This window comes from Chaetodon trifascialis, chromosome 13 (genome assembly GCF_039877785.1).
Source record: "Chaetodon trifascialis isolate fChaTrf1 chromosome 13, fChaTrf1.hap1, whole genome shotgun sequence".
Lineage (NCBI taxonomy): Eukaryota > Metazoa > Chordata > Actinopteri > Chaetodontiformes > Chaetodontidae > Chaetodon > Chaetodon trifascialis.
Genome location: NC_092068.1, coordinates 16,172,068 through 16,190,910, shown reverse-complemented (window position 1 = coordinate 16,190,910; position 18,843 = coordinate 16,172,068). Strand labels below are relative to the sequence as shown.

The following is an 18,843-nucleotide window of genomic DNA, read 5'->3' as shown; positions in this document are numbered from 1 at the left end:
TTTCACACACACCTGGTGCAGCCCAGCTCTCTGGCCCCGTGCCCAGATCGATGAATGGTAGCTGGTGAACTAAAAGGCGATAGCCAGAGGTGACTGGCTACCCACAGTCTTGTTCAAGCCTCTTTTGTGTGCATGTGTGTGTGTGTGTGTGTGTGTGTGTGTGTGAAGCACAAAGTGGAAAATAGCAGTGGGTGACAAGGACTTTAACCTGTGTGACTGGCCCCTGACAGCCTGAGCAGCTGCCTCGGATAACTGCTGGAGACAAACCTTGTGCGACTTTAGCCTGCTACTAACTGTTTCAACTCAAATTAGTGGAGGGAAAAAAAGGCGTAAGCCAGATATGACATGAACACGAGGCGAAAAAGCCTCCGAAGTGGACGCATCAGCCCGTGTTTTTCTCCAAACTATCCAAAATCTAATTATTGTTTTGCTTGTCTCTCCTAAAAAGCACCTGAAAAACCCAATGAAACCCATAATTAGTGTTTGCGTACCGTCAGACATCCCATGAGACTTTGCTCGAAAGGTCGCTGGAAGGCCCGGGGATCTCCACACCAGTCGAGCAGCTCCGTGGCTGCTGAGTGGAAGTTGGCCGGGTTCTGTAAGTGCTGTGCAAACACAGAGAAAGGAGACGGCCATTAGAAACAACGGGAAATAATGAGCGTTATTTTTTCTCCGATTAAGTACAAATTGGAAAAACACTGAAACCAAATAGTGTTGCAGCCTTGCGCTCTCCCTCCAAACTGCCTTGATTTAATGTCTTGTGTTTCTGCGCAACCCTGTGAGGACCTTGACTCCTTCCAATGCACGCCCACTCAGGGCTCTGCTGCATTGTGGGAAGAAGATCACACCCATATCAACAATGATGCCAGTGTTTCCTGTTAATCTCTCTTGGCAACACCCAACCCTCACCCCCATGACCCACACAGCAACCAAATCTTTCCCTGCAATCCTCCTCCTCTCTCTTCCCCTTATTCATTGCCCGTTTTCAGAATGTAACAGAGCTCCAGCACCAGAAGTCCACTGGCTGGCTTGGCTATTCACAAAGAAAACAACCTTGGTCCTGGCAGCTATGTGTGCAGACTCAATATGCGCCGTTGGTGTGTTGTCTAATCTCTTTCAGTTTCTGTCTGTCTCTCTCGCCTGTTCACTGAGGCCTGAAACAGTTGAGTCTTTTCTTCCCAGTGTCTGAAGGCTACTCAGGCTGGCAGGACACAATAAGCGGTTTTAAAATTGGGCTCCCTTTCTTCATGGCTCAGGAGGTTAATAGCTCTGAAATGGCGCAGAGCTGCAGCTTGTTCAGTCGGCGAGATTGAGCCCACTTGAAAGCATTTATTATTCTCATCTGGAGCTGAAGCGCTTTGTTTTGTGCGTTCTTGCAGAGAAGGTAGAACTATTGTCTTTAGGGGGCAGCAGAGGTGAACGTTTTCTGAAAGGGCAGCTTTTCAGCCGTGTGTGACAAAGGGGCTCTTCGGCGCAAACGAGGCCTAACATGTCAGGCCTGGTACCCGCCCGCAGAGAAAATCTCCAAGAGCCTCCAATGATATCATGAGCTTCAAGAGAGGCCTTGAGTGACTCATCTTTTTTGATGTGAAGATTAGCCATTATAGAGTTGGCTGTGGACTCTCACTGGGGTTTGACTGATGGCGAAGAGAAAGCGGGGAGAGCGAGAGAAAGCGAGAGATGCTCTTGTTGAGTGAGAGGGAGGAGAAGAGCCTGTTCTAGATGAGTGATATAATCTGGCATTATTGCTGCTTGATGGGAGGCGTATCAGCCTCCAGCGCGAGAGGAATCAGAACTAGCACAGCAGGGGCTGTCTGTCTAGATCTGAACTCACAGCTCCTCCTGCTGCAGCGCTCGCCACCGACTCTGCCTGACAACCTCGACTCTGGTGTGAGGGGGAGGACAGCGCAGTGAAATAGCTCTGCTGAATTTTGGAAAGAGGATGAGGCCGGAGCTGTTCTTGTTGTTGTTGTTACCGCTCAGGGTTGGTCGAGGACAAGAACGGGGAGGTGGGGGGGAGAGGGCTGAGCAGCAGCAGTGATGGGGTTTCAGCAGACAAAGAGCCAGACGTTTGACAGACTGTCCTCTGTGAGATGATGGACTGACTTACCCCTTTTCAGGCCAGCCAAGGATCAGGCTGTTCGCTGCCTACCTGGCTGCATGAAAAACAGCACAACACCTGGCTCCCCGCCAGCGGCTTTCCCCAAACCAAAACAACACCCTGCTAGCAGAGCCGGCACAAGCTCAGAGCTCACTGTCTAACTCGCTGCCTTTGAAGTCTGGTTTACTACGAGCTCTATTACAGGCAGAGCCGAGGAGTATATAAACCAAACAGCAATCAGTGCATTTATTAAGCTAGACATGTTAACTCAGGCTATTTATGGCTTATCGGTGACGCCTGAGAAAATAATTGAGGAGGTTTTGTGAAGTGAGCAGTGTCAATTACACCAAATTTGACTCATTTAAGAAATGCTGACATTCCGGGAAATAAGGCTTTTTTCCAAGATTTTGATGTTAAGTGCGTTGCTACATGCAAAGTAATGAGGAGCTGAGCCTGTTTCTATAAAGTGTGTTCTAGTGGGTGCTCGGGAGCTCAGGTGGGGGTGGAACAAGGGGGGTTTAAACAGAAGGCACAGAGAAAAGGGGTATGTCGCTTCATAATCGAGAGCTCAAAGGCCTATCATTCACTGACTCACTGTAAGGCATGGTGTCATATGGATGTTGGGAGATATAAAGGATCACACCCACATAGCATAAACAAATAAGCCCACAGCCTGCCAGCCAGCCAGCCAGGCAGCGACTTCTTGTAGACTATTAATCACAGGCAGAGGCGGTAGCCCTGGGTTATGTCTGTCTGTTTGTCTGTGTCTTTCTCTCTGAATGTGTCTGTGAGGAGTCTCCCAAAAGCTGGCAGTCAAGGAAGCGTTTAAGCAAAACCACAACAAGGGCCGGCATACGTCAAGAGTCAGGAACGTGATGTAAGGGAGTCTCTTATGTTGCGAGCCCTTTTGAAGTCTCTTCTTGTGTTCGCTGCCAGATTTGCCTCCCTCTCTCTCTCTATGACCCTGTGCAACATGATCTGTGTGACTGCAACTAATGGCCAGAAAAACTGATGCCCATATAAGGCGCTGAAAGGAGACAGGCGTGTAGGAAAGGAGAGGAAATGCAGATTCTTGCATCCTTTCAGAATCTCTGTCTGCATAGCACATTAAAGGAGGACTAACGGGCTGCTACACGTGGCTCTTTATACACACCTGTTTGATGCACTGCAGCCTGTCATTGGTCTGCTGGATGTGCCGGTCCATTGATGGTAACGTGTTCATCTTGATGTCTCTACCGGGACGCCATTAAAAGTTCTTTGCTCTGCAACAGGAGAGGAGGAGAGGAGAGGAGAGGTACATCTGTTAGAACAAGTTTTTTTTCGTCAGCTCACCCATGTAAAGAGTTTGTAGCCTATGAAGTTCAAGCAGCATTTTAGCAGCTTGACAGGTTCTCAAACAGGGGAGCCAGCTTGTTTATGCACTGACTCATCGAAGGGCTTGATCCGCCTCAAGCGTGTTTTTTTTTTTTTTCTTTTTTGGCAAATGCATGAAACCGAGATGTTCCACAGCAGCAGTGCAAACAAACAGAAACATGACGAAACTGAAAGAAAACTTTATTGCTTTATGTTACCTGTGGGAGAAAAATCTGACACTGCAACACCAACCGTTATCTCTCTTTAAAGGAAGCACACCTCGCAGTCAAGGTTATCAGCGTGGCGTAGACGTCTAATTTATGCCCACATCTAGCAGCAGATAAGGCGCGGCTTCACAGCATCTCTTTCTTTCTTTGTATATCTTGTTTTGATCCAACAGCAGGCAGCAACAACAAGAACAATTTCGGCACGCCGCTAACTACTCGGGCCATCTCAGAGAAATGGGTTGAGGCTGGATTAATGGCCATCGTGCTGCTTTGCCAGCGAGACCTCCGTCCCCTCAACATCCCTCTGTGTTTATCTCCATCAGTGTTGGTCCCCCTCACATTCCTCCACACAAAAGGCGAACTGAGAAACCACAGGTGGGAGAGGGGGGCCGGGCTATAGAAAGCTGCTCAGTACTGATAAAGGGTCCCCCAAGATCCCCCACTGTGACAAACACAGCCAGTGAGTGAATACGATGGAAGCATAGTGCTCAGCCAGGGAGTTTCTGCTCAGTCTGGTGGGCTTATCTTAGAAAGAGTATTGCAAGCATGCACACTCCTTCTCTGTCTCTTTCTCACACACACACTGAAGAGCATGTAAACACAAAAGCTTGAATTCTTCACTTTGATTAAGCGTAAAGGTAAAACTTCAAAGGAACACCTTGAGAATAAGAGTGTATTACTAATCCTCTGAGCTTAAGCATTACCAGAGTAGAATTACCTGGAGTGCACTTGCACAAAGTCTTAAACATCAGCGGATACATTGCTGGCATGAGTAAGGGGGAATTCTGGAGCAAATGTGGTCAAGCGGTGGGCGGCCGAACGTCTCTTGTCAGCTTACGTGGACGTGATGCTGCTGCAGTGGTTGCTGACTGCCTGTGAAAAGTCCCTAAAAACAGCTCTGCAGGGCACAAAGCCACTCTTACCGTGCATAATACGACCATAACTTTGGGTGGCCTAATTCTGCTGTGCTGTGTCTCCCAGCAGCCAGCAGATGTCTCCCTCTCCTGCTGCTAACCAGCATGTCCCTTTCACACACTACACCCGCAGCAAGTGGTCCAGAGAGGGCTCCTTTAAGCCTTGACAAGTGCTACAAATCCCCTTCAGCAGCCAGGCAGCTCCACGAACCGCTAACAGGGCACACTCCAGTCCAGCGCTGGCCGTCTGACCTTGTGGCTATTGATTAACTGCTTCTCCTCCAGCTCCCCTTCCTGCTGTCCCAACACACCAGCAGCCAAGACCGAGGAGGGAGGAGGATGGTTGGAGGGGGTTGAGAAATCGGCCTCTTTTCCCCAATAATCTCTTCTCTTTCCCCTCCTTCTCTCTGTTGTGCTTTCACAAGGTCCCACACACACATACCTCCCACCACAAACAGGCAGTGCTTTTGTCAGTCGATGAAAAGACGGGCCCTCAGGTTCTGAAAGGAAAATGAGTGAGGTAGAAACGCAACTGGTCGGCCAGGCTGTGCTGCTGTAACTGAGATAAGAAGTCAATCCACCTGACTGACTGACTGACTGACTGACTGACTGACTGACTGACTGTCCAGGCTGACGGCCACACCCCCTGCTCAGGGGAAAAATGTTGCATAACAGATGAGGCTTCCGTGGAAACATGGCAGAATCCCTCCTCCTGCACCACAGCCTCACCCCTCCAAAATAAAATCTGTCAGATCATCACAGGAAGGGGAAACAAGTAGCAGAAGGCTGACATCTCTGCCCCTGCTTCTCCGCAGATTGACTGATTGCAGCTGGACTGGAGAGAAAACTGGAAGCAGTGCGTGATTTCTCTCCTGTTTTCCACATTTGTATTTTGGGCTTGAGACCTTCTGGGCTGTAGCTATGTAAGCATGCACACGCTGAAGACGGGCCCGCTCGATCTTTATTGTCTTCCAAACATCTTAATCAGCTCCACTCAGCGCTGCTTACCAGAGGTGCAAAGCAAAGGATTACACATCCAATTACGCTGTGCATATTACAACCTCCCTTTAAACAGCAGTGGGAGGATGCTGCTATGAATCAGAGCAGAGCAACAAACCACAAATAATACCAACATCCGAGGGAGCTTCTGTTTCTTTCTCTTGCTGTCTCTCTCTCTCACACACACACACACACACACACATTCTAACTTTTTGCCTCCTTCCTTCTCTCTTTCCTGAGCAACACAAGCCGGGGGAAGTGGGGCAAGAAATAAGAGCAAAGAAACAAAAGCAAAGTAATGTGAAAAGCACTGGAGGATGGCAGAGAGGGGGCAAGAATGGCCAGGCTCGGTGGGGAAAAGAGACTGAAAGAAGAGGAGAGCACTGGAATCATCTCTTTATTATCAGCAGCAGCACACACACCACTTTCGGGGGCATTACACATACTTGTACTCATTTCCTGGAGACTTACGCTAACCACAACCACTCCTTGCCGAACCCTCACCCTTACCTTCAACTGTAACCCAAGTCTTCACCCTAAAATCTAATGATTTACGCTCTGAGGACTGAGCCGAGTCCTCACAATGTGACAGCGCGTAAACAGATCTACGTCCCCGCAATGCAAGCAATAAACGCCGACGCACGCACACACACACACACACGTGATCGCTCATAGCATGGGTGATTTCTCATTTCACACAAACAACTTCCACCTTTGCCAAGTGCTGCTTGCTTTGTGAGTGTGAGCCGTTGGGTGGGGGTTGAGTGGAGGCGCTCACACTGCACTCCAGTTCTGACGTGGTTGGAATCAGTGTGAAGATACTAATGAGTATGTGTACGCGTGTATGCAAAATCAGCTCGAAAACCATTACAGATCGAGTTTAATTCAATTCAAAATACTTTATTTATTCCCTAAGGAGCAATTTGAGGCAAGTTTGGGAACACAAGTGGACAGAAAACGATCTGAAATGTGCATGGGTTAACGACAGCGGACGATATGAAGCGCCACGATGTCAAAAAGTGTCAAAAACCAAGTGTGTTTACAGCTTATCGCAAGTCCAATGGCTTCTAGAACAAACCAAACATCCCTCTGTTTGTTTCATCTGCAGGTTATCTAAAACACATTCTTCACAGCATAAGCTGAGAGTCCTCACAGAGGACATGTTGTGAATCCGACGTGTCTTTTTGTTCGGTATTAAGGTGCGCAAAGGATCTCTGCAGCTCACAACACCTTGTTAAGAGAGATGCAAAGCAGCAATTAAGTGAAGAAGGTGTACAAAAAAAACTCCTTATATTGTTGGTTTTGAATCACATCTTGCCACATCATCAGCGTATGATCCAGCTGAAAAGTGATAAACAATGATATCAAATTATCAGCGAGTCCTGCAGCCACATGAAAGCTCTGCGTCTGCAGGCGAACACACTGTAGTGTTTTCTTAAAATTCTCTACTATGTTTTTGAAGTTAGGCTGTGGTTTGAATTGCTTTCAGATGCCCCGGAGGGAAGAAGCATTTTCTGTGCATAAAAGATTCTCAGTTTAAGATAAACAATTACGGGTTCGCATGCGATACTGTGGGAAATAGCGTCTTTGGTGTGGTTTGAAAGCTCGGTCCTCCTGTCTGTCCTGTGCGTAGGGTGCAGAGGGCACTGCGCGACTATATGGAAGGAGCAACAGGGCGAAGTTTGGCCAGAGATCGGCTTCATTATTCAGCAACAGTCTGCAAAACTATAAGTCCTGCTCTCTGGACACAGTGGGGGATCTTCTCTCCTCCTCCTCCTCCTTGTCCTCAGTTATATGGCCACGCCGTTTCTTTTCTCTCACTGCTATGTGCTTTTTGCTCCCCTTTTCTATAGCCCTCAGACATCATTAGAGCCACCCAGCGTGCGCCTCCTTTCCACCACCTTCCATTTTCCGTTCTATCATTTTCCTCTCCCCGTCCCTCATATCTCAACCCTCCTGCCACTCTTCCTCCCTCCCTCCCTCCCTCTCCTTCCTGGGGCCCAGCGCGGGAGCTGCCATAACAGGAGGTGGAATGGATTCATTTGCTCTAATGTGGTTTGGGCTGCGGCGTGGCACGGCACAGAGCGACACTTTCTCCCAGCGCGCAGAGCTTCTCTCCCTCTCTGTCTGCAGTTCATGTGTTTTCAAACAGGCCAATCAACACCACTCAGCTGTGCTGGCCTCTCTCTCTCCCTCTCCCTCCCACAATCTCTGCTCTCAGCGTGTCTGGAAAAAGCCACCGGCCCTCTCTCACACACACTATTATCTCTAGTGGCGAACTCCTATAGCCAGACAGTCCCCTTTTTTTGCTCTCATTGCCTTTATTTTCTCCTCTCTGTCCTCGGCTTCTTCATTTTTCTTTTTACAAACCGACTTCCACCATCCTATCTCTGTCTTTCTGCCTTGTTTTGTTCTCTGCTTTATTTTGCTAATCCTCTCCTCCCCTAATCTCTCCTCCCTCTCCTTCTCCCTCCCAGCAAAGCCAGCTATTGGTCATATCGTTCCCTCCGGCCTTTAGAAAACTCAACCCTCTGCGCTGCATCATAACCAGCAGCCTCTATAAAAATTTGACGTGACTTGTCCCAGGGTGGAAAAAATAAACTCTAAATGTTGCTGTTTGTTTATCTTCTGTTTTAATGTGACAACCACAGGAGCACCGGGCAGCTATGTGACACCCAACACTGCAATGCAAACAGCTGTGATGTGGGGATATGCGAGCTGCTCCGTCGCTGTCTATAAATATGGAGCTTCAGTTGGGGAGCATTGCAGGCATGCGCCACCAGATACCCCCGAGAGCAGCCGATTATTTCACCACTCAGAGTGTGTGAGATCAAAAAAAAAAAAAAAAGAGCACTAGTGCACTAAGTGCCCTCTCTCTTTTAGCCAATGCTGCACATTTAGGGTTCAGTTAGAGATTTGCAACACTGCAGGACTTCATTTGGAATCTGCATACGCTGATAATGGTCGTATGACATTATTTATAGCTTTTATGAGATTTTTACGCACTTATTCAGGCTATAGCTGCACACTAGGGTTTGGTAACTGGATGAAAATATCTGCTGTAATTGCCTCGTTTGCAGCCCTGCCGCACACACACAAGATATTAAGGCAGCGTCGAACAACTATTTCCAATCATTCTATCAGTCTTTGAGATTTCTAGTCTTACATAATGTCTTCAAGTGTAGTCAGTTTCAAAACAGTTTCGTCATTCAACTCATAGTTCCCTCAGGAGTCGGTGGAGACCAAATACGGAGCGAAAAGGAGAGTGAGTACTGGACAATTATGGCGACAGACATGAATGCTGATGAATGTTAATGTTGCTCTGTGTCTGTTTGCCATATTAACTTAATACATCAGTGTTTACAGCTTGTTGCGCTGCCACAGCCTGGCCAGAAAGTTAGCTGGTAGATGAGTACGAAGTAACTCTGCTCAAAATGCTCTCCCTGAGGCTTTATGACCCTTTGCACTCTCATATTCATACGTGTGTGTGTCCGTGCTGCTGCACGTGCCCTTGTTTTTGTTTTTATCGTCTCGAGTACATTAACAGGGGAAGGCCATCTATCTAACCTTGAGATGTGAAATCAGGTCATCCATGAGCCGAACGGAGCTTGAGCGTCACATGATGAATGAATGAACTCCTTATTCCATAGAATGTTCCAGTTGCTGAGGTCTATAAATACCAGCTGGGGAAGATTGTATGTCCTGGCTGCCACATACGATTTTCCACTGTCATGAAAGGCAAGATTTTTATCACTCGTGATGCACAAGGGATGAAGCAAGTGTGTGTGCGGAGACGACAGGAACAATGCGCAGTCTTTGTAAGTGTACCAGGCCATCACAGGGCTGCCTGAAATATTGAGCCCTTTTCAGTGAACGAGTGCATAAATCTCATAAGCTTTATTAAGTGGAATAACAGCGGTCTAGTATGCTTTAAAGAGGACTATATGAGAGGAGATGACAGTGTATCTGAGGAGAGGGGGAGAGAGGAGAGTGATTGACAGCGCAGTCTGACAGGCTTGTGTAAAGCTAACCTTATGGGCCTGACTCCAGCAGAGCTGTTAGCTCACACACCGCCCCCTGCGACTGCTGAATGGGTAAACTGACAAATTCCATGTCCTTCGGTTTCAGCACCGGCAAACTGCTGACCCAAATGCAATTAAACAACATCCACTGGGGAGTGTAACACATCAACGTACGGTAGCATACGAATGTGCATGTGATAGTCTATGTGGGGGGAGAGTGATGAAGTGTGTGCAGGAAAGAGAAACAGAGAGACAGGGGCAGAGAGTGAGACTTACAAAGAGTGAGTGTGATTCAATCTGCTCAGTAAGCCATGAAATGGTATTGGTGTCATTAGGGAGAGCAAAAATATATCTGTGCCAGTCTGCCCTCCACTCCCCTTGTCGTTGACACTCCAAAAGCACAATCCTTAGGAAAAATAGCGAGCAGCCCTGCCTCTCTGCACTCGCTGGAACAGAACATCCTACAGTACAGCAGAATAACCTTTATTCCTGCCTCTGATCATTCACGGGACAAATGCATTAAACCATTAAATAGAAGAAACACTCTTACAATTAGAGATCGCGCTGAAGGCACGGAACATGCATAACATGCCAGTTATTGTAAGACGCTGAGCAAAAAGGTTATTAGACAGCTGTGCAAGGACTGCTTTATAAAATAGACCCTTTCAGCGCATAAGTGATGAGAAAAACATCTCAGCCTTGCTTATTCAGTGGCCAAAAAACCGATGGACAGCACACAGCACGAGCGAATCAGGCGGACAGAGGACGACGTCAGAGGACGGCTCATAACCTGAAACTGCCAGACAATTTAACAACAGCTCTGACAAACAGCTTCATCAGGTCACGGAGATTTCTTCAAATGTGCTCATCGAGGTGCTTTGATGGCAGGCAGTGGAGGAATACTCTTTATACACCACCAAGCCAGTGTCTCTGCCATGCAATGAAGAAAGTAAACAGTACAGTAACATTCAAAAACAGTACAGAATCTTTATTGATTTTTCTATCGCCCTGCCTGCAGTGGAGCGTCTGTTGAGTTGGTGAAGAATAAGACACTTGTTCAAGGGCACTAGAACAAGACTGATGTTTGCTAGCAAATGCGCCAGGTGCTCCGGCAGAAGAAGAGTCTGTGCAACCGGCGACGCAACCAATACAAACAAATCATGTTTTCAAGCTTTGCACACTGAAATCCTTTGACGGTGGATTCTTACTGAAACGGCTAAATAACCTTAGAGACGGCGAGACCTTCCTACACGGGTCGAGGGGAGACTGGTGCACTCATTCATCTTGCTCTGTGTGCGTGGAGCTGCGAAAGAACACAAAACATCTGCTCGCTGTGAAAATGAAACAGCCTAATGGCGTACACAGAGCAGCAGTTTCATTCACTGATGGGACAATCCACACAGGTACTATTTGGCACAGCGAGCGCAGAAAAGCAGCGTTGAAAGGCTAATGTGCTTCAGTTCAGCTTTCACAAAACACTCTTTCAGTGCTACAAAGCACTCCATTAGTGTGTGTGTGTTTATTTGGGATCTCAAGCATCGTTACACAAAGTCCATCCTATCAGCTTATCTCGACGCACACGTGTTTGCATAACATGTCGGGATGGTGTTTGACATCACAGGAAGACACAGAAACACACATCTTCAAGCCTCAAGAGGCTTTAATGTGTGTATTGGAGCTGTGATGCGCTTCCTCTCTAAAATGTTATTCCACCGCGGCTCTGCTTGTGAGGTTCGAGGCATGCAGAAGGGCGGGAAGGAAGACGAGACGGATAAAAAGATGGGAAGAGAGAGGGAGAGAGAAAAACACTCATACGACATATTACATGCAGTGGGAGGCTGGGAGAGACGTGCAGGGAGAGATAGGGGGAAATGGTTGCAGAGCAGCAGAGGGAGATGGCGAGAGGTCATCCCTGGGTAATTTGTTTTGGTCCACTCAGAGCGCAGACACACAGGGAGCAGGTAAACCAATTACAGTGTGACATGAATCACTAAGACCTACAGGCAGCCACGCAGCTGGCCGGCCAGCCAGCCAGGGCAGCCGAACAGCCGACCAAGCGCACGCTGTCTCCTCCCCTGAATGCTGGTCGGTCACAAGCCACAGCCGTCGCTCCTCCCTCGACCATGCGAGCACATCTGGAGGGAACTGATGAGAGAGAAAAAAACAAATATAATTTCCCCCCGCGGCCTCTGCGCCGAGAGACCCTGCGATGCTCGCCCGGCTTTTTAGCATTTATCTTCAATGCGATCTGGATGTTCTTCTGAGGAAAAACACTTCAGAGTGGCTGCTGGGAAACACTGAGGATTGACCCCAACGCAGAAACGAAATAACGCAGCGCATTTTCACAAAAACCAGGGCCTCTACGATGGCTTCATCTGCTAAATCAAATCCAATCTGACAGCGTGTGTTTGGGCTCCTCGTCTGCGTCCCATTTTCAAACCACAAACAATAATGATAATGCTACGGCTCTTTTGAACAGGCACAAGTTTGGATGTCAGATCCCAACGGATGCCGAAGCCAAGCCAAGCACTCCAGGGGGAGGTTATAAGTATTTACATGACAAAGACTTAAGCAATTACTTTAATTTCCTTAATCGCCCGACGGCTGTCAAAACCATGTTGTGTCAGACCTCAGTCACACTAACGCCACCGGCTGTGTAACGGAGAAGCAGGAAACAACTTGTAAATAAACAATGGTGTAGGTCCCTTCCTCTGTGGCATCAGCCCTAATCCTCGAGCTGATGTTAAACTGACAGGAGCATCATGAAAATCCACCCGGCGAAGAGAGGGAAGAGAATGAAGCTGACGAGGGGAGGATTAGATATCGCCTTGGCACTTGGTTTTATTTGATGTGGCCTCGGTGCACGCTGTTAGATATAGGAGGGGTAAATATTTGATGAAGGGCGTTACGGTGTTGGGCTGCCAGGGGCTGTACTAAGGGAACAACTAATAAAGACAGCGGCAGGCAGGTTGTCGATCACCGGTGGGGCGCCGGCTGAGCAGAAGTGGCTGGAGAGCCGAGCGCAGCCTGTGTCACCCCCTCAACGTGTTTACCAAAGCACCGTGTCTTCTAATGTTAGCTCAGCGGGCAAAGATAGCTCTTCCCCTGACTGTACATCAGTATGCACTCTCATGCATTTGCACACACACACAAACACACACACAGAGCACCAGTGGGGCTGCAGCGAGACGCAGTTGGAAGAGATTTCCAAAGATGTTAAATCTACCATCTTGCTGCACCTTGAAATTAATAAGGGCCTCTGAACTGCTCTCTGAGAGCCACTAACTGGCCATTTGCACTGTCTGGAAAAGGCACTCCCTGCTTCCTCTCGCAAACCCATCGCTCTCTCTCTCTCCATTTCTCTCCCGCTGCTCTCCTTCCTCTCTATCTGCAGCGTTCGCGCAGCTTTTGAGGAGGAAAATTCGAGCATTTTCAAGCAAAGGTACCTGAACCAAAAAATTTCCAGACTCTCGAGGCGTTTGCATTGCGATAAATGCAATTATTGACTCTGATAGTGTGTTTTGATCACGGGTATTTAATGATTGCTAATTTCCAGAGTGGGGGGGATCAACAGAGCGCTTATCAAGCCGTGGAAAAGAACTTTGGCTGCGTTGGACCTCTGAGCAGGCAGAGTGAGAATCATCTGAAAACCAGTTTACATGTTTACACATACTGTAACACTGCCGGTTCTTTCCACAACAAGAAAACAAAAATAGGAAATTGTGGAGGGAACCAGATGATCAATTTCCTATGTTTCTTCCCTCCATCTCTATTGTCTTCCTTCCATCTCCACCCTCTTCATCTGAGTCCCCTCTCCTCCTTTCGACTGAGTGCCCCCACCCCTTCCCCTCCTCTCCTGACTCCTTGTTCCCTCCCTCCCTCCCTCCCTCCCTCCCACCTCCTCCTCCTCCTCCTCCTCTCTTCTCTCTCTCTCTCCATTCCTCTGGCCCTAAAACCAGCCCCTCGGCCGCCCGCTTGCGCTCACTCAGATGGCTGTTACCATGACAACCCTGTTCTTTCAGCTCTTGCAAAATAATGAAGACAATGTGTTTTCCATTTAGATGAGTTTTCTGGCGCAGCGGGGAGATATGGAGTGTCCATCTTGCCTCCTCTTTCACTGCGGAGGAAATGTAATAAAAAAAGGGTTTCTAACCCCTCTCTCTCTCTCCCGCTCTGACACTCCTTCGCTCGGCCTCTCTCCCTCTCCACACACACACACGCACAGGTTAGGGCGCTGTGTAAGCCAGCTGGGTGGTAAAGTGAGCTCAGTGTGTTAACCACAGCGGAGAGAACAGCAGCAAAGGATAATGTGCAACAAAGCACATCATCTGCAGCGTTCTGTTGCATCTCAATGTAAAAATAAAAACAAAAAGCTGACTGACAGGTAGAGAGACTTTGCTGATTGAAAAGAAAGAAATAAAAAAAGTGCCGTGAAATCAGAGTGGACAACTTGTTTGCGGTGGATTACGGAGTCCTGCAGCCTGCTGTCAAATCCCAGCTCTGAGAATGATAAACTGTGAACATTTCAGGTCTTATTTGGCGGTTTTTGGGACTTATCGATGATATTTTCACAGCACAGTGCTCCAGCGCGGGAATAAATGCCATGACAACTGAAATTAATGGAAAGAGCTTTCTTTCTTTTTTCCTCTCGCGGGCGTGGATTTATTAACTCCCGCAGCACACGAGGGGGAACTGTGATCCAACCACTTGTTAGGGGGCTGAAAAGTAACATTTACGCCGCTCTGAGAGGTAATTCAGTTGCAACTTCCTGCCATTTTTACCCAGGGGTTCAACGTAAACAAGCAAATCCTGTTTTTTATTGCTTTCTTTCTAATGACAGCGGCGTCGCAATAAAAAGCTTTGAATGTGAAAAAAGGAGACTTCGCAGGAGGCTTGAAAATTGCTTTCTGTGTCAAAGTTAAAGGTGAAATACTGACTAAATAGAGTTTTGGTCTCTAGTTTCGAATTGTTTGTGTTCGTGTACACCGTTAGGACTTTGCAGAAAATAACATGCCTCCATTTGAAAGCTGAGGTAGAGGTCAGAGCTTGGTTTTGTGGATGCTCCTTTGGGAGAACATACAGCCTTCTGGCTGAGGAAGAGGAGCGACACATACTGTACAAGAGAAACAGAGAGAGGGAGCAGTAGAATATGTGTATGTCTGCCTGTTTACAGTGGAAATAGTGAGTCTGGGACATTTTCTTTGGGTCTCTTTTCCAGTGTTTATGGAGAGTGGTGAGGAACAACACTTCCTGAGAGGAAAGCCAGCTTTCCGAGCCCAAACCCTCTTCCAAGCCCCGGAGACGGGGAGCGCTCTGTCTCCAATTTATGTTTTCCACCCAGCGCCGCGTAAACACGAGCGCAGAAGAACTGGTATGCGTGTGCATGTGCATGGATGTGTTTCAGATAACATGCATGCAAAACAAAAGCGGGCAGGCGGACTAATCGCGGACAAATGAGCCAAAACATCTCAGAGCGCGGTGATAGCCCAGTGTTTACTAGCTGTAATAGACCTTTCTCATGAAGGAGCTGCAACAAGAAGGTGACACAAAGAGGGTCAAGCTCCATCTGCAAACCACTCTACTGACCTCCTCCTACTCCTCGCACAAGCTGTCTCTCCCCGGCCTGTCAACACCGGTGACAGGAGGGATTTAAAAAGAAAGCTGGGAGGAGGCTCTCTCCTGCCCTCCCTCTCGCAGTCTCTCTCCCTGCCGGCCGCCCTCTGCTCCCTCTTAATTACATCCAGTCCAAATCAGACTATTAATGAAGTCAGTCTGATTTTAACAACACCTACAGGGAGTGACGGAGGGCTTTCCTCAGCCGGCGAACATATCAAAGCAAATCTGGCTCCTGGTCCTGGAAGGTTTTGGTGGCCACTGAAATGACACGCTAAGGCCAAATAAGGCGAGGGATTATCTTCACTGATGATTATTCTTCTGATTAAAAGACAACTGCACCAATTTGGCACTTACTACATTCATTCTTCTTCCTTGTCAAAATCTGGTGCCTACATTACCCACAGTGCAACTTGGCGAGTTCAGTCTGAGATTGAGGTGTGGTGTGCTAGCAGCAGATATCTTCAAGCATGGATGAGGGCAGGCTACAGGGGTCCAGTAAGATCACTTCTGTCTAACTCCACAGACCCTGATGCTGCCTCAAGTGACATCAGTTGAGGCAATTTATTAGATCTAGCAAACTCCCTCTGGAGAGCAGCAGTGACCCTAAAAACCCGTAAACAGACTTTAATTCGTAAAAGTTTCCCCTCAAATGGAACATCGCGTTGTGTTGGAAATGCCATAAAATAATAAAAATGCCTTTTTTAGTCTTCATAACTCCAACGTAATCGATTGAAAATGATATAAAAGTGAGAAAAGCTGCAAATTCTCACCACTCAGACGGTGAATGTTTGCCATTTTTGTTCGACAAATGAGTAATTAATCGATTATGAATACTGTCCCATCTCCTGGCCGACGGTTTAATAGACTCATCATTTCGGTCCTGAATCTGATTTCAGCGCTCTGGCAGACTGGCTGAGCGAGGTCCTCGGCTGTTTATGCGAAGGTGTTGGAGGAGGATGCATCATCCATCGGCTCTCTGCTGTCTGAAGTGCAGGGAGGTGGTGACAACTCGCCATGTGTGCTAATGCACACGTTTAAACCAACCTAATCACCATCTAGAGAAGCGGCATCATATCGACTTCTTTTCTTACTCGCCTGCTGTGAGGTAAAACTACACGCGTTTGATCCTCAAAGGGTACACCGCCAGCGATGCGCATATAAACGCGTGTACAAATACAAGGTGGGGGTTGTACATTATATAGTGCCATATGTATACAGTGATGGCAGCCTTTTGATGAGCAGGGTGCCCGTATGGGGGCTTTAAAGTGCTCCAGTGATGCAGTCACTTCCCACGTGCATCCATATTTGATGTACAGCATGTGGCGGGAAACAGCCTCTGTGCTCCAGGCGCTCTGATCTACTCAAGACACTGCTGTCAAAAAGCATGATGCCACACTGGATGTGTGCTGGAACACTCTCGTCTATATGTTTACACATGTGTGTGTGTGCCATGAGGTGTGTGCTTTTGTCTCTGCGTGTGGACTCAAACGTCTGCCTCTCTCTGTAATACTATTGTCCACAGCCACCTGCAGAGCACAGCAGCATTAGCAGCCCCCCCTTTCCCACACACACACACACACACACACACACACACACACACACACACACACACACACACACACACACACACACACACACACACAAATCCCAGCAGATCAAAACACTGCACTCCATCAAATCCAGTGAAAAGCCTGTTTACTGATGATCTGGTGTGAAGACAACAGGCGGCTGGACTGGGAGATGGAGAGAGAGAGAGGGAGAAAGAGAGAGGTGAGGGGTGAGAGTGGCTGAGGCGCTGAGGCAACCGGGGAGTGGCTGACTGCAGGGGCTTTTATTATCAGCCATTGTAAAGGAGCTAGGTGGGATAATTGGTCTCCTAAGCTCAATGCGCAGCATGCATTTTTAATGAGCCCACACTGTTGCTCTTTTAATATATAGGCAAGAGATTGCAGATAAGTAGGAAATGCTGTGAAATGCTGATGTTTATAGAGAAGAGCGGACTGAGGGAGACATAGAGATGTTTAATTATTCCTCTGTTCCGGCTTGTGTTGTTAATGTTATTAGCGGTTTGTTGCATGATAGCTGTATAAATGTCTTATCGTGCCAGAAAGACGTCTTCGGTATCAGCTGTGTAAAGCGAGAGCGATGGGCTGTACTGTGCGTGCAGATCTGTGTCATAATACAGAACGCTGCTGATTGCTTCTAACATCAGTGTGAGTGTTTCATGTGATACACTGTATACAAATACCAGAAAAATAACAGTAGCATGATATTGAGGGTTTATTTAGGGTTTAGCGATTAATCTGCTGATTGTTTTCTCAAATCTCTAAATTAACTCTTTAGTCTATAAAATGTCAGAGACCCAAGGTTTTGATTTCAATGATCATAGAAGAGTAAGAAAACCTGCAAATATTCACATTTGAGAAGAACTGCACTTTTGGGATTTTTGCTTGGAAAATTATTCCCATTGCTGCCAATCGATTTTCGGTTGCTTGAGTAATCCATTAATTAAGTAATGCTGTCAGCTCTAATTAATTTCAACCGTGCAGCCCAGCCCTTGTCTCTTGCTCTTACAGTGTGACAGCACATCCTATCAATCATTCACCTAATAAAAAAAGAAAAGCATCTTTTCATCATCTTTAGAGGGACGGACGGGAGGGATGAGCCACGGTGGACTCGAGAGGGTGATTGAATCTCGCCTGCGTCTAGTTAACTCGAGATCCACACACTCCCGTCCAAATTCACTGCGTGTAAGCCAGCAGCTAAGAGAGGCCAACCCTCCCTCAGCCAGACGCTGTGGGGAAGTACAGTAAGCGAATAAAACACACACCAGCTCAAGCCAAGACTTCTGACCTGTCAGAGCACCTCGTAATGTTCTTACTGACCTCAAAGCAACAAAAAGAGCAACCTTTCGCATTACAGCAGTCTCAGGCGGGCATTAGAGGGCTGCGCCGACCAGGAAGTTAAGAGGCTGGTGGCAGGGGGCAGAAGCACCCGAGTTTAAGTGAATTAAGAAAACTAAGTCGTGTTTAGCCCCGGCATGAGTCCATCTCTCCTTGTTGGAGGGCACGGTGCCTGGGCTGCCACCTCGTAATAGCATTAAACACCTCCCAAAGTGATGTTTGGGAGCGAGTACGCTGCAACCCAAAGGCCGTGAAAGGGCCGCTTACAATAGAGGACTGCACTTGGACTTGGAACAAAAAATGGCTGGGAAGAAAGGGGGAATTAAAGAGGGGTGGCAGGAGGGATAAAGAGAGGACAGGAGGCAGAGAGGAGAGGCGGCAGGTGGAGGGAGGTTGATTAATGACAGGTCTTTTTTTTCCCTCTCCCCCCACTGTCCTACAGCACTTCCTTCAGGGACCCCACAGACCTCCTCCAGCATCCTGCAGCGAAGCTCTCTGTGAGATCACCAGTCTGGGTCCATCCATCAACGGCGCTCCCATCCTGAATGCACGAAGCCACAACAGAGGACCCCGCTCCCCTCTGCAGTCACCCTAACGCAGCCTGTTAACACAGCCCCCGCCCGCTCTCTGCAGCTGATCGTTATTTCCATTCTGTCCAAACATGAGTGCAAAATCAAAGAGGAGTTCATGCTGATGCAAGTTTTCAGT

The 18,843-nt window shown here is 47.8% G+C and overlaps 1 protein-coding gene across 3 annotated transcripts in view; it reads right to left on the bottom strand.

The window, feature by feature from the left end:
* The window catches only part of zmiz1a (zinc finger, MIZ-type containing 1a), a 99,450-nt gene that overhangs the window by 30,111 nt on the left and 50,496 nt on the right, over nt 1-18,843 (bottom strand). For all 3 annotated transcript variants that reach the window (XM_070977552.1, XM_070977555.1, XM_070977553.1), the window contains exons 4-5: nt 3,255-3,363; nt 492-605 (exon numbers count right to left, since the gene is read on the bottom strand). In XM_070977552.1, the coding sequence (XP_070833653.1) occupies nt 492-605; nt 3,255-3,323 (183 nt within the window). In that variant the 5' untranslated portion in view covers nt 3,324-3,363. The remainder of the gene's footprint in view (nt 1-491; nt 606-3,254; nt 3,364-18,843) is intronic.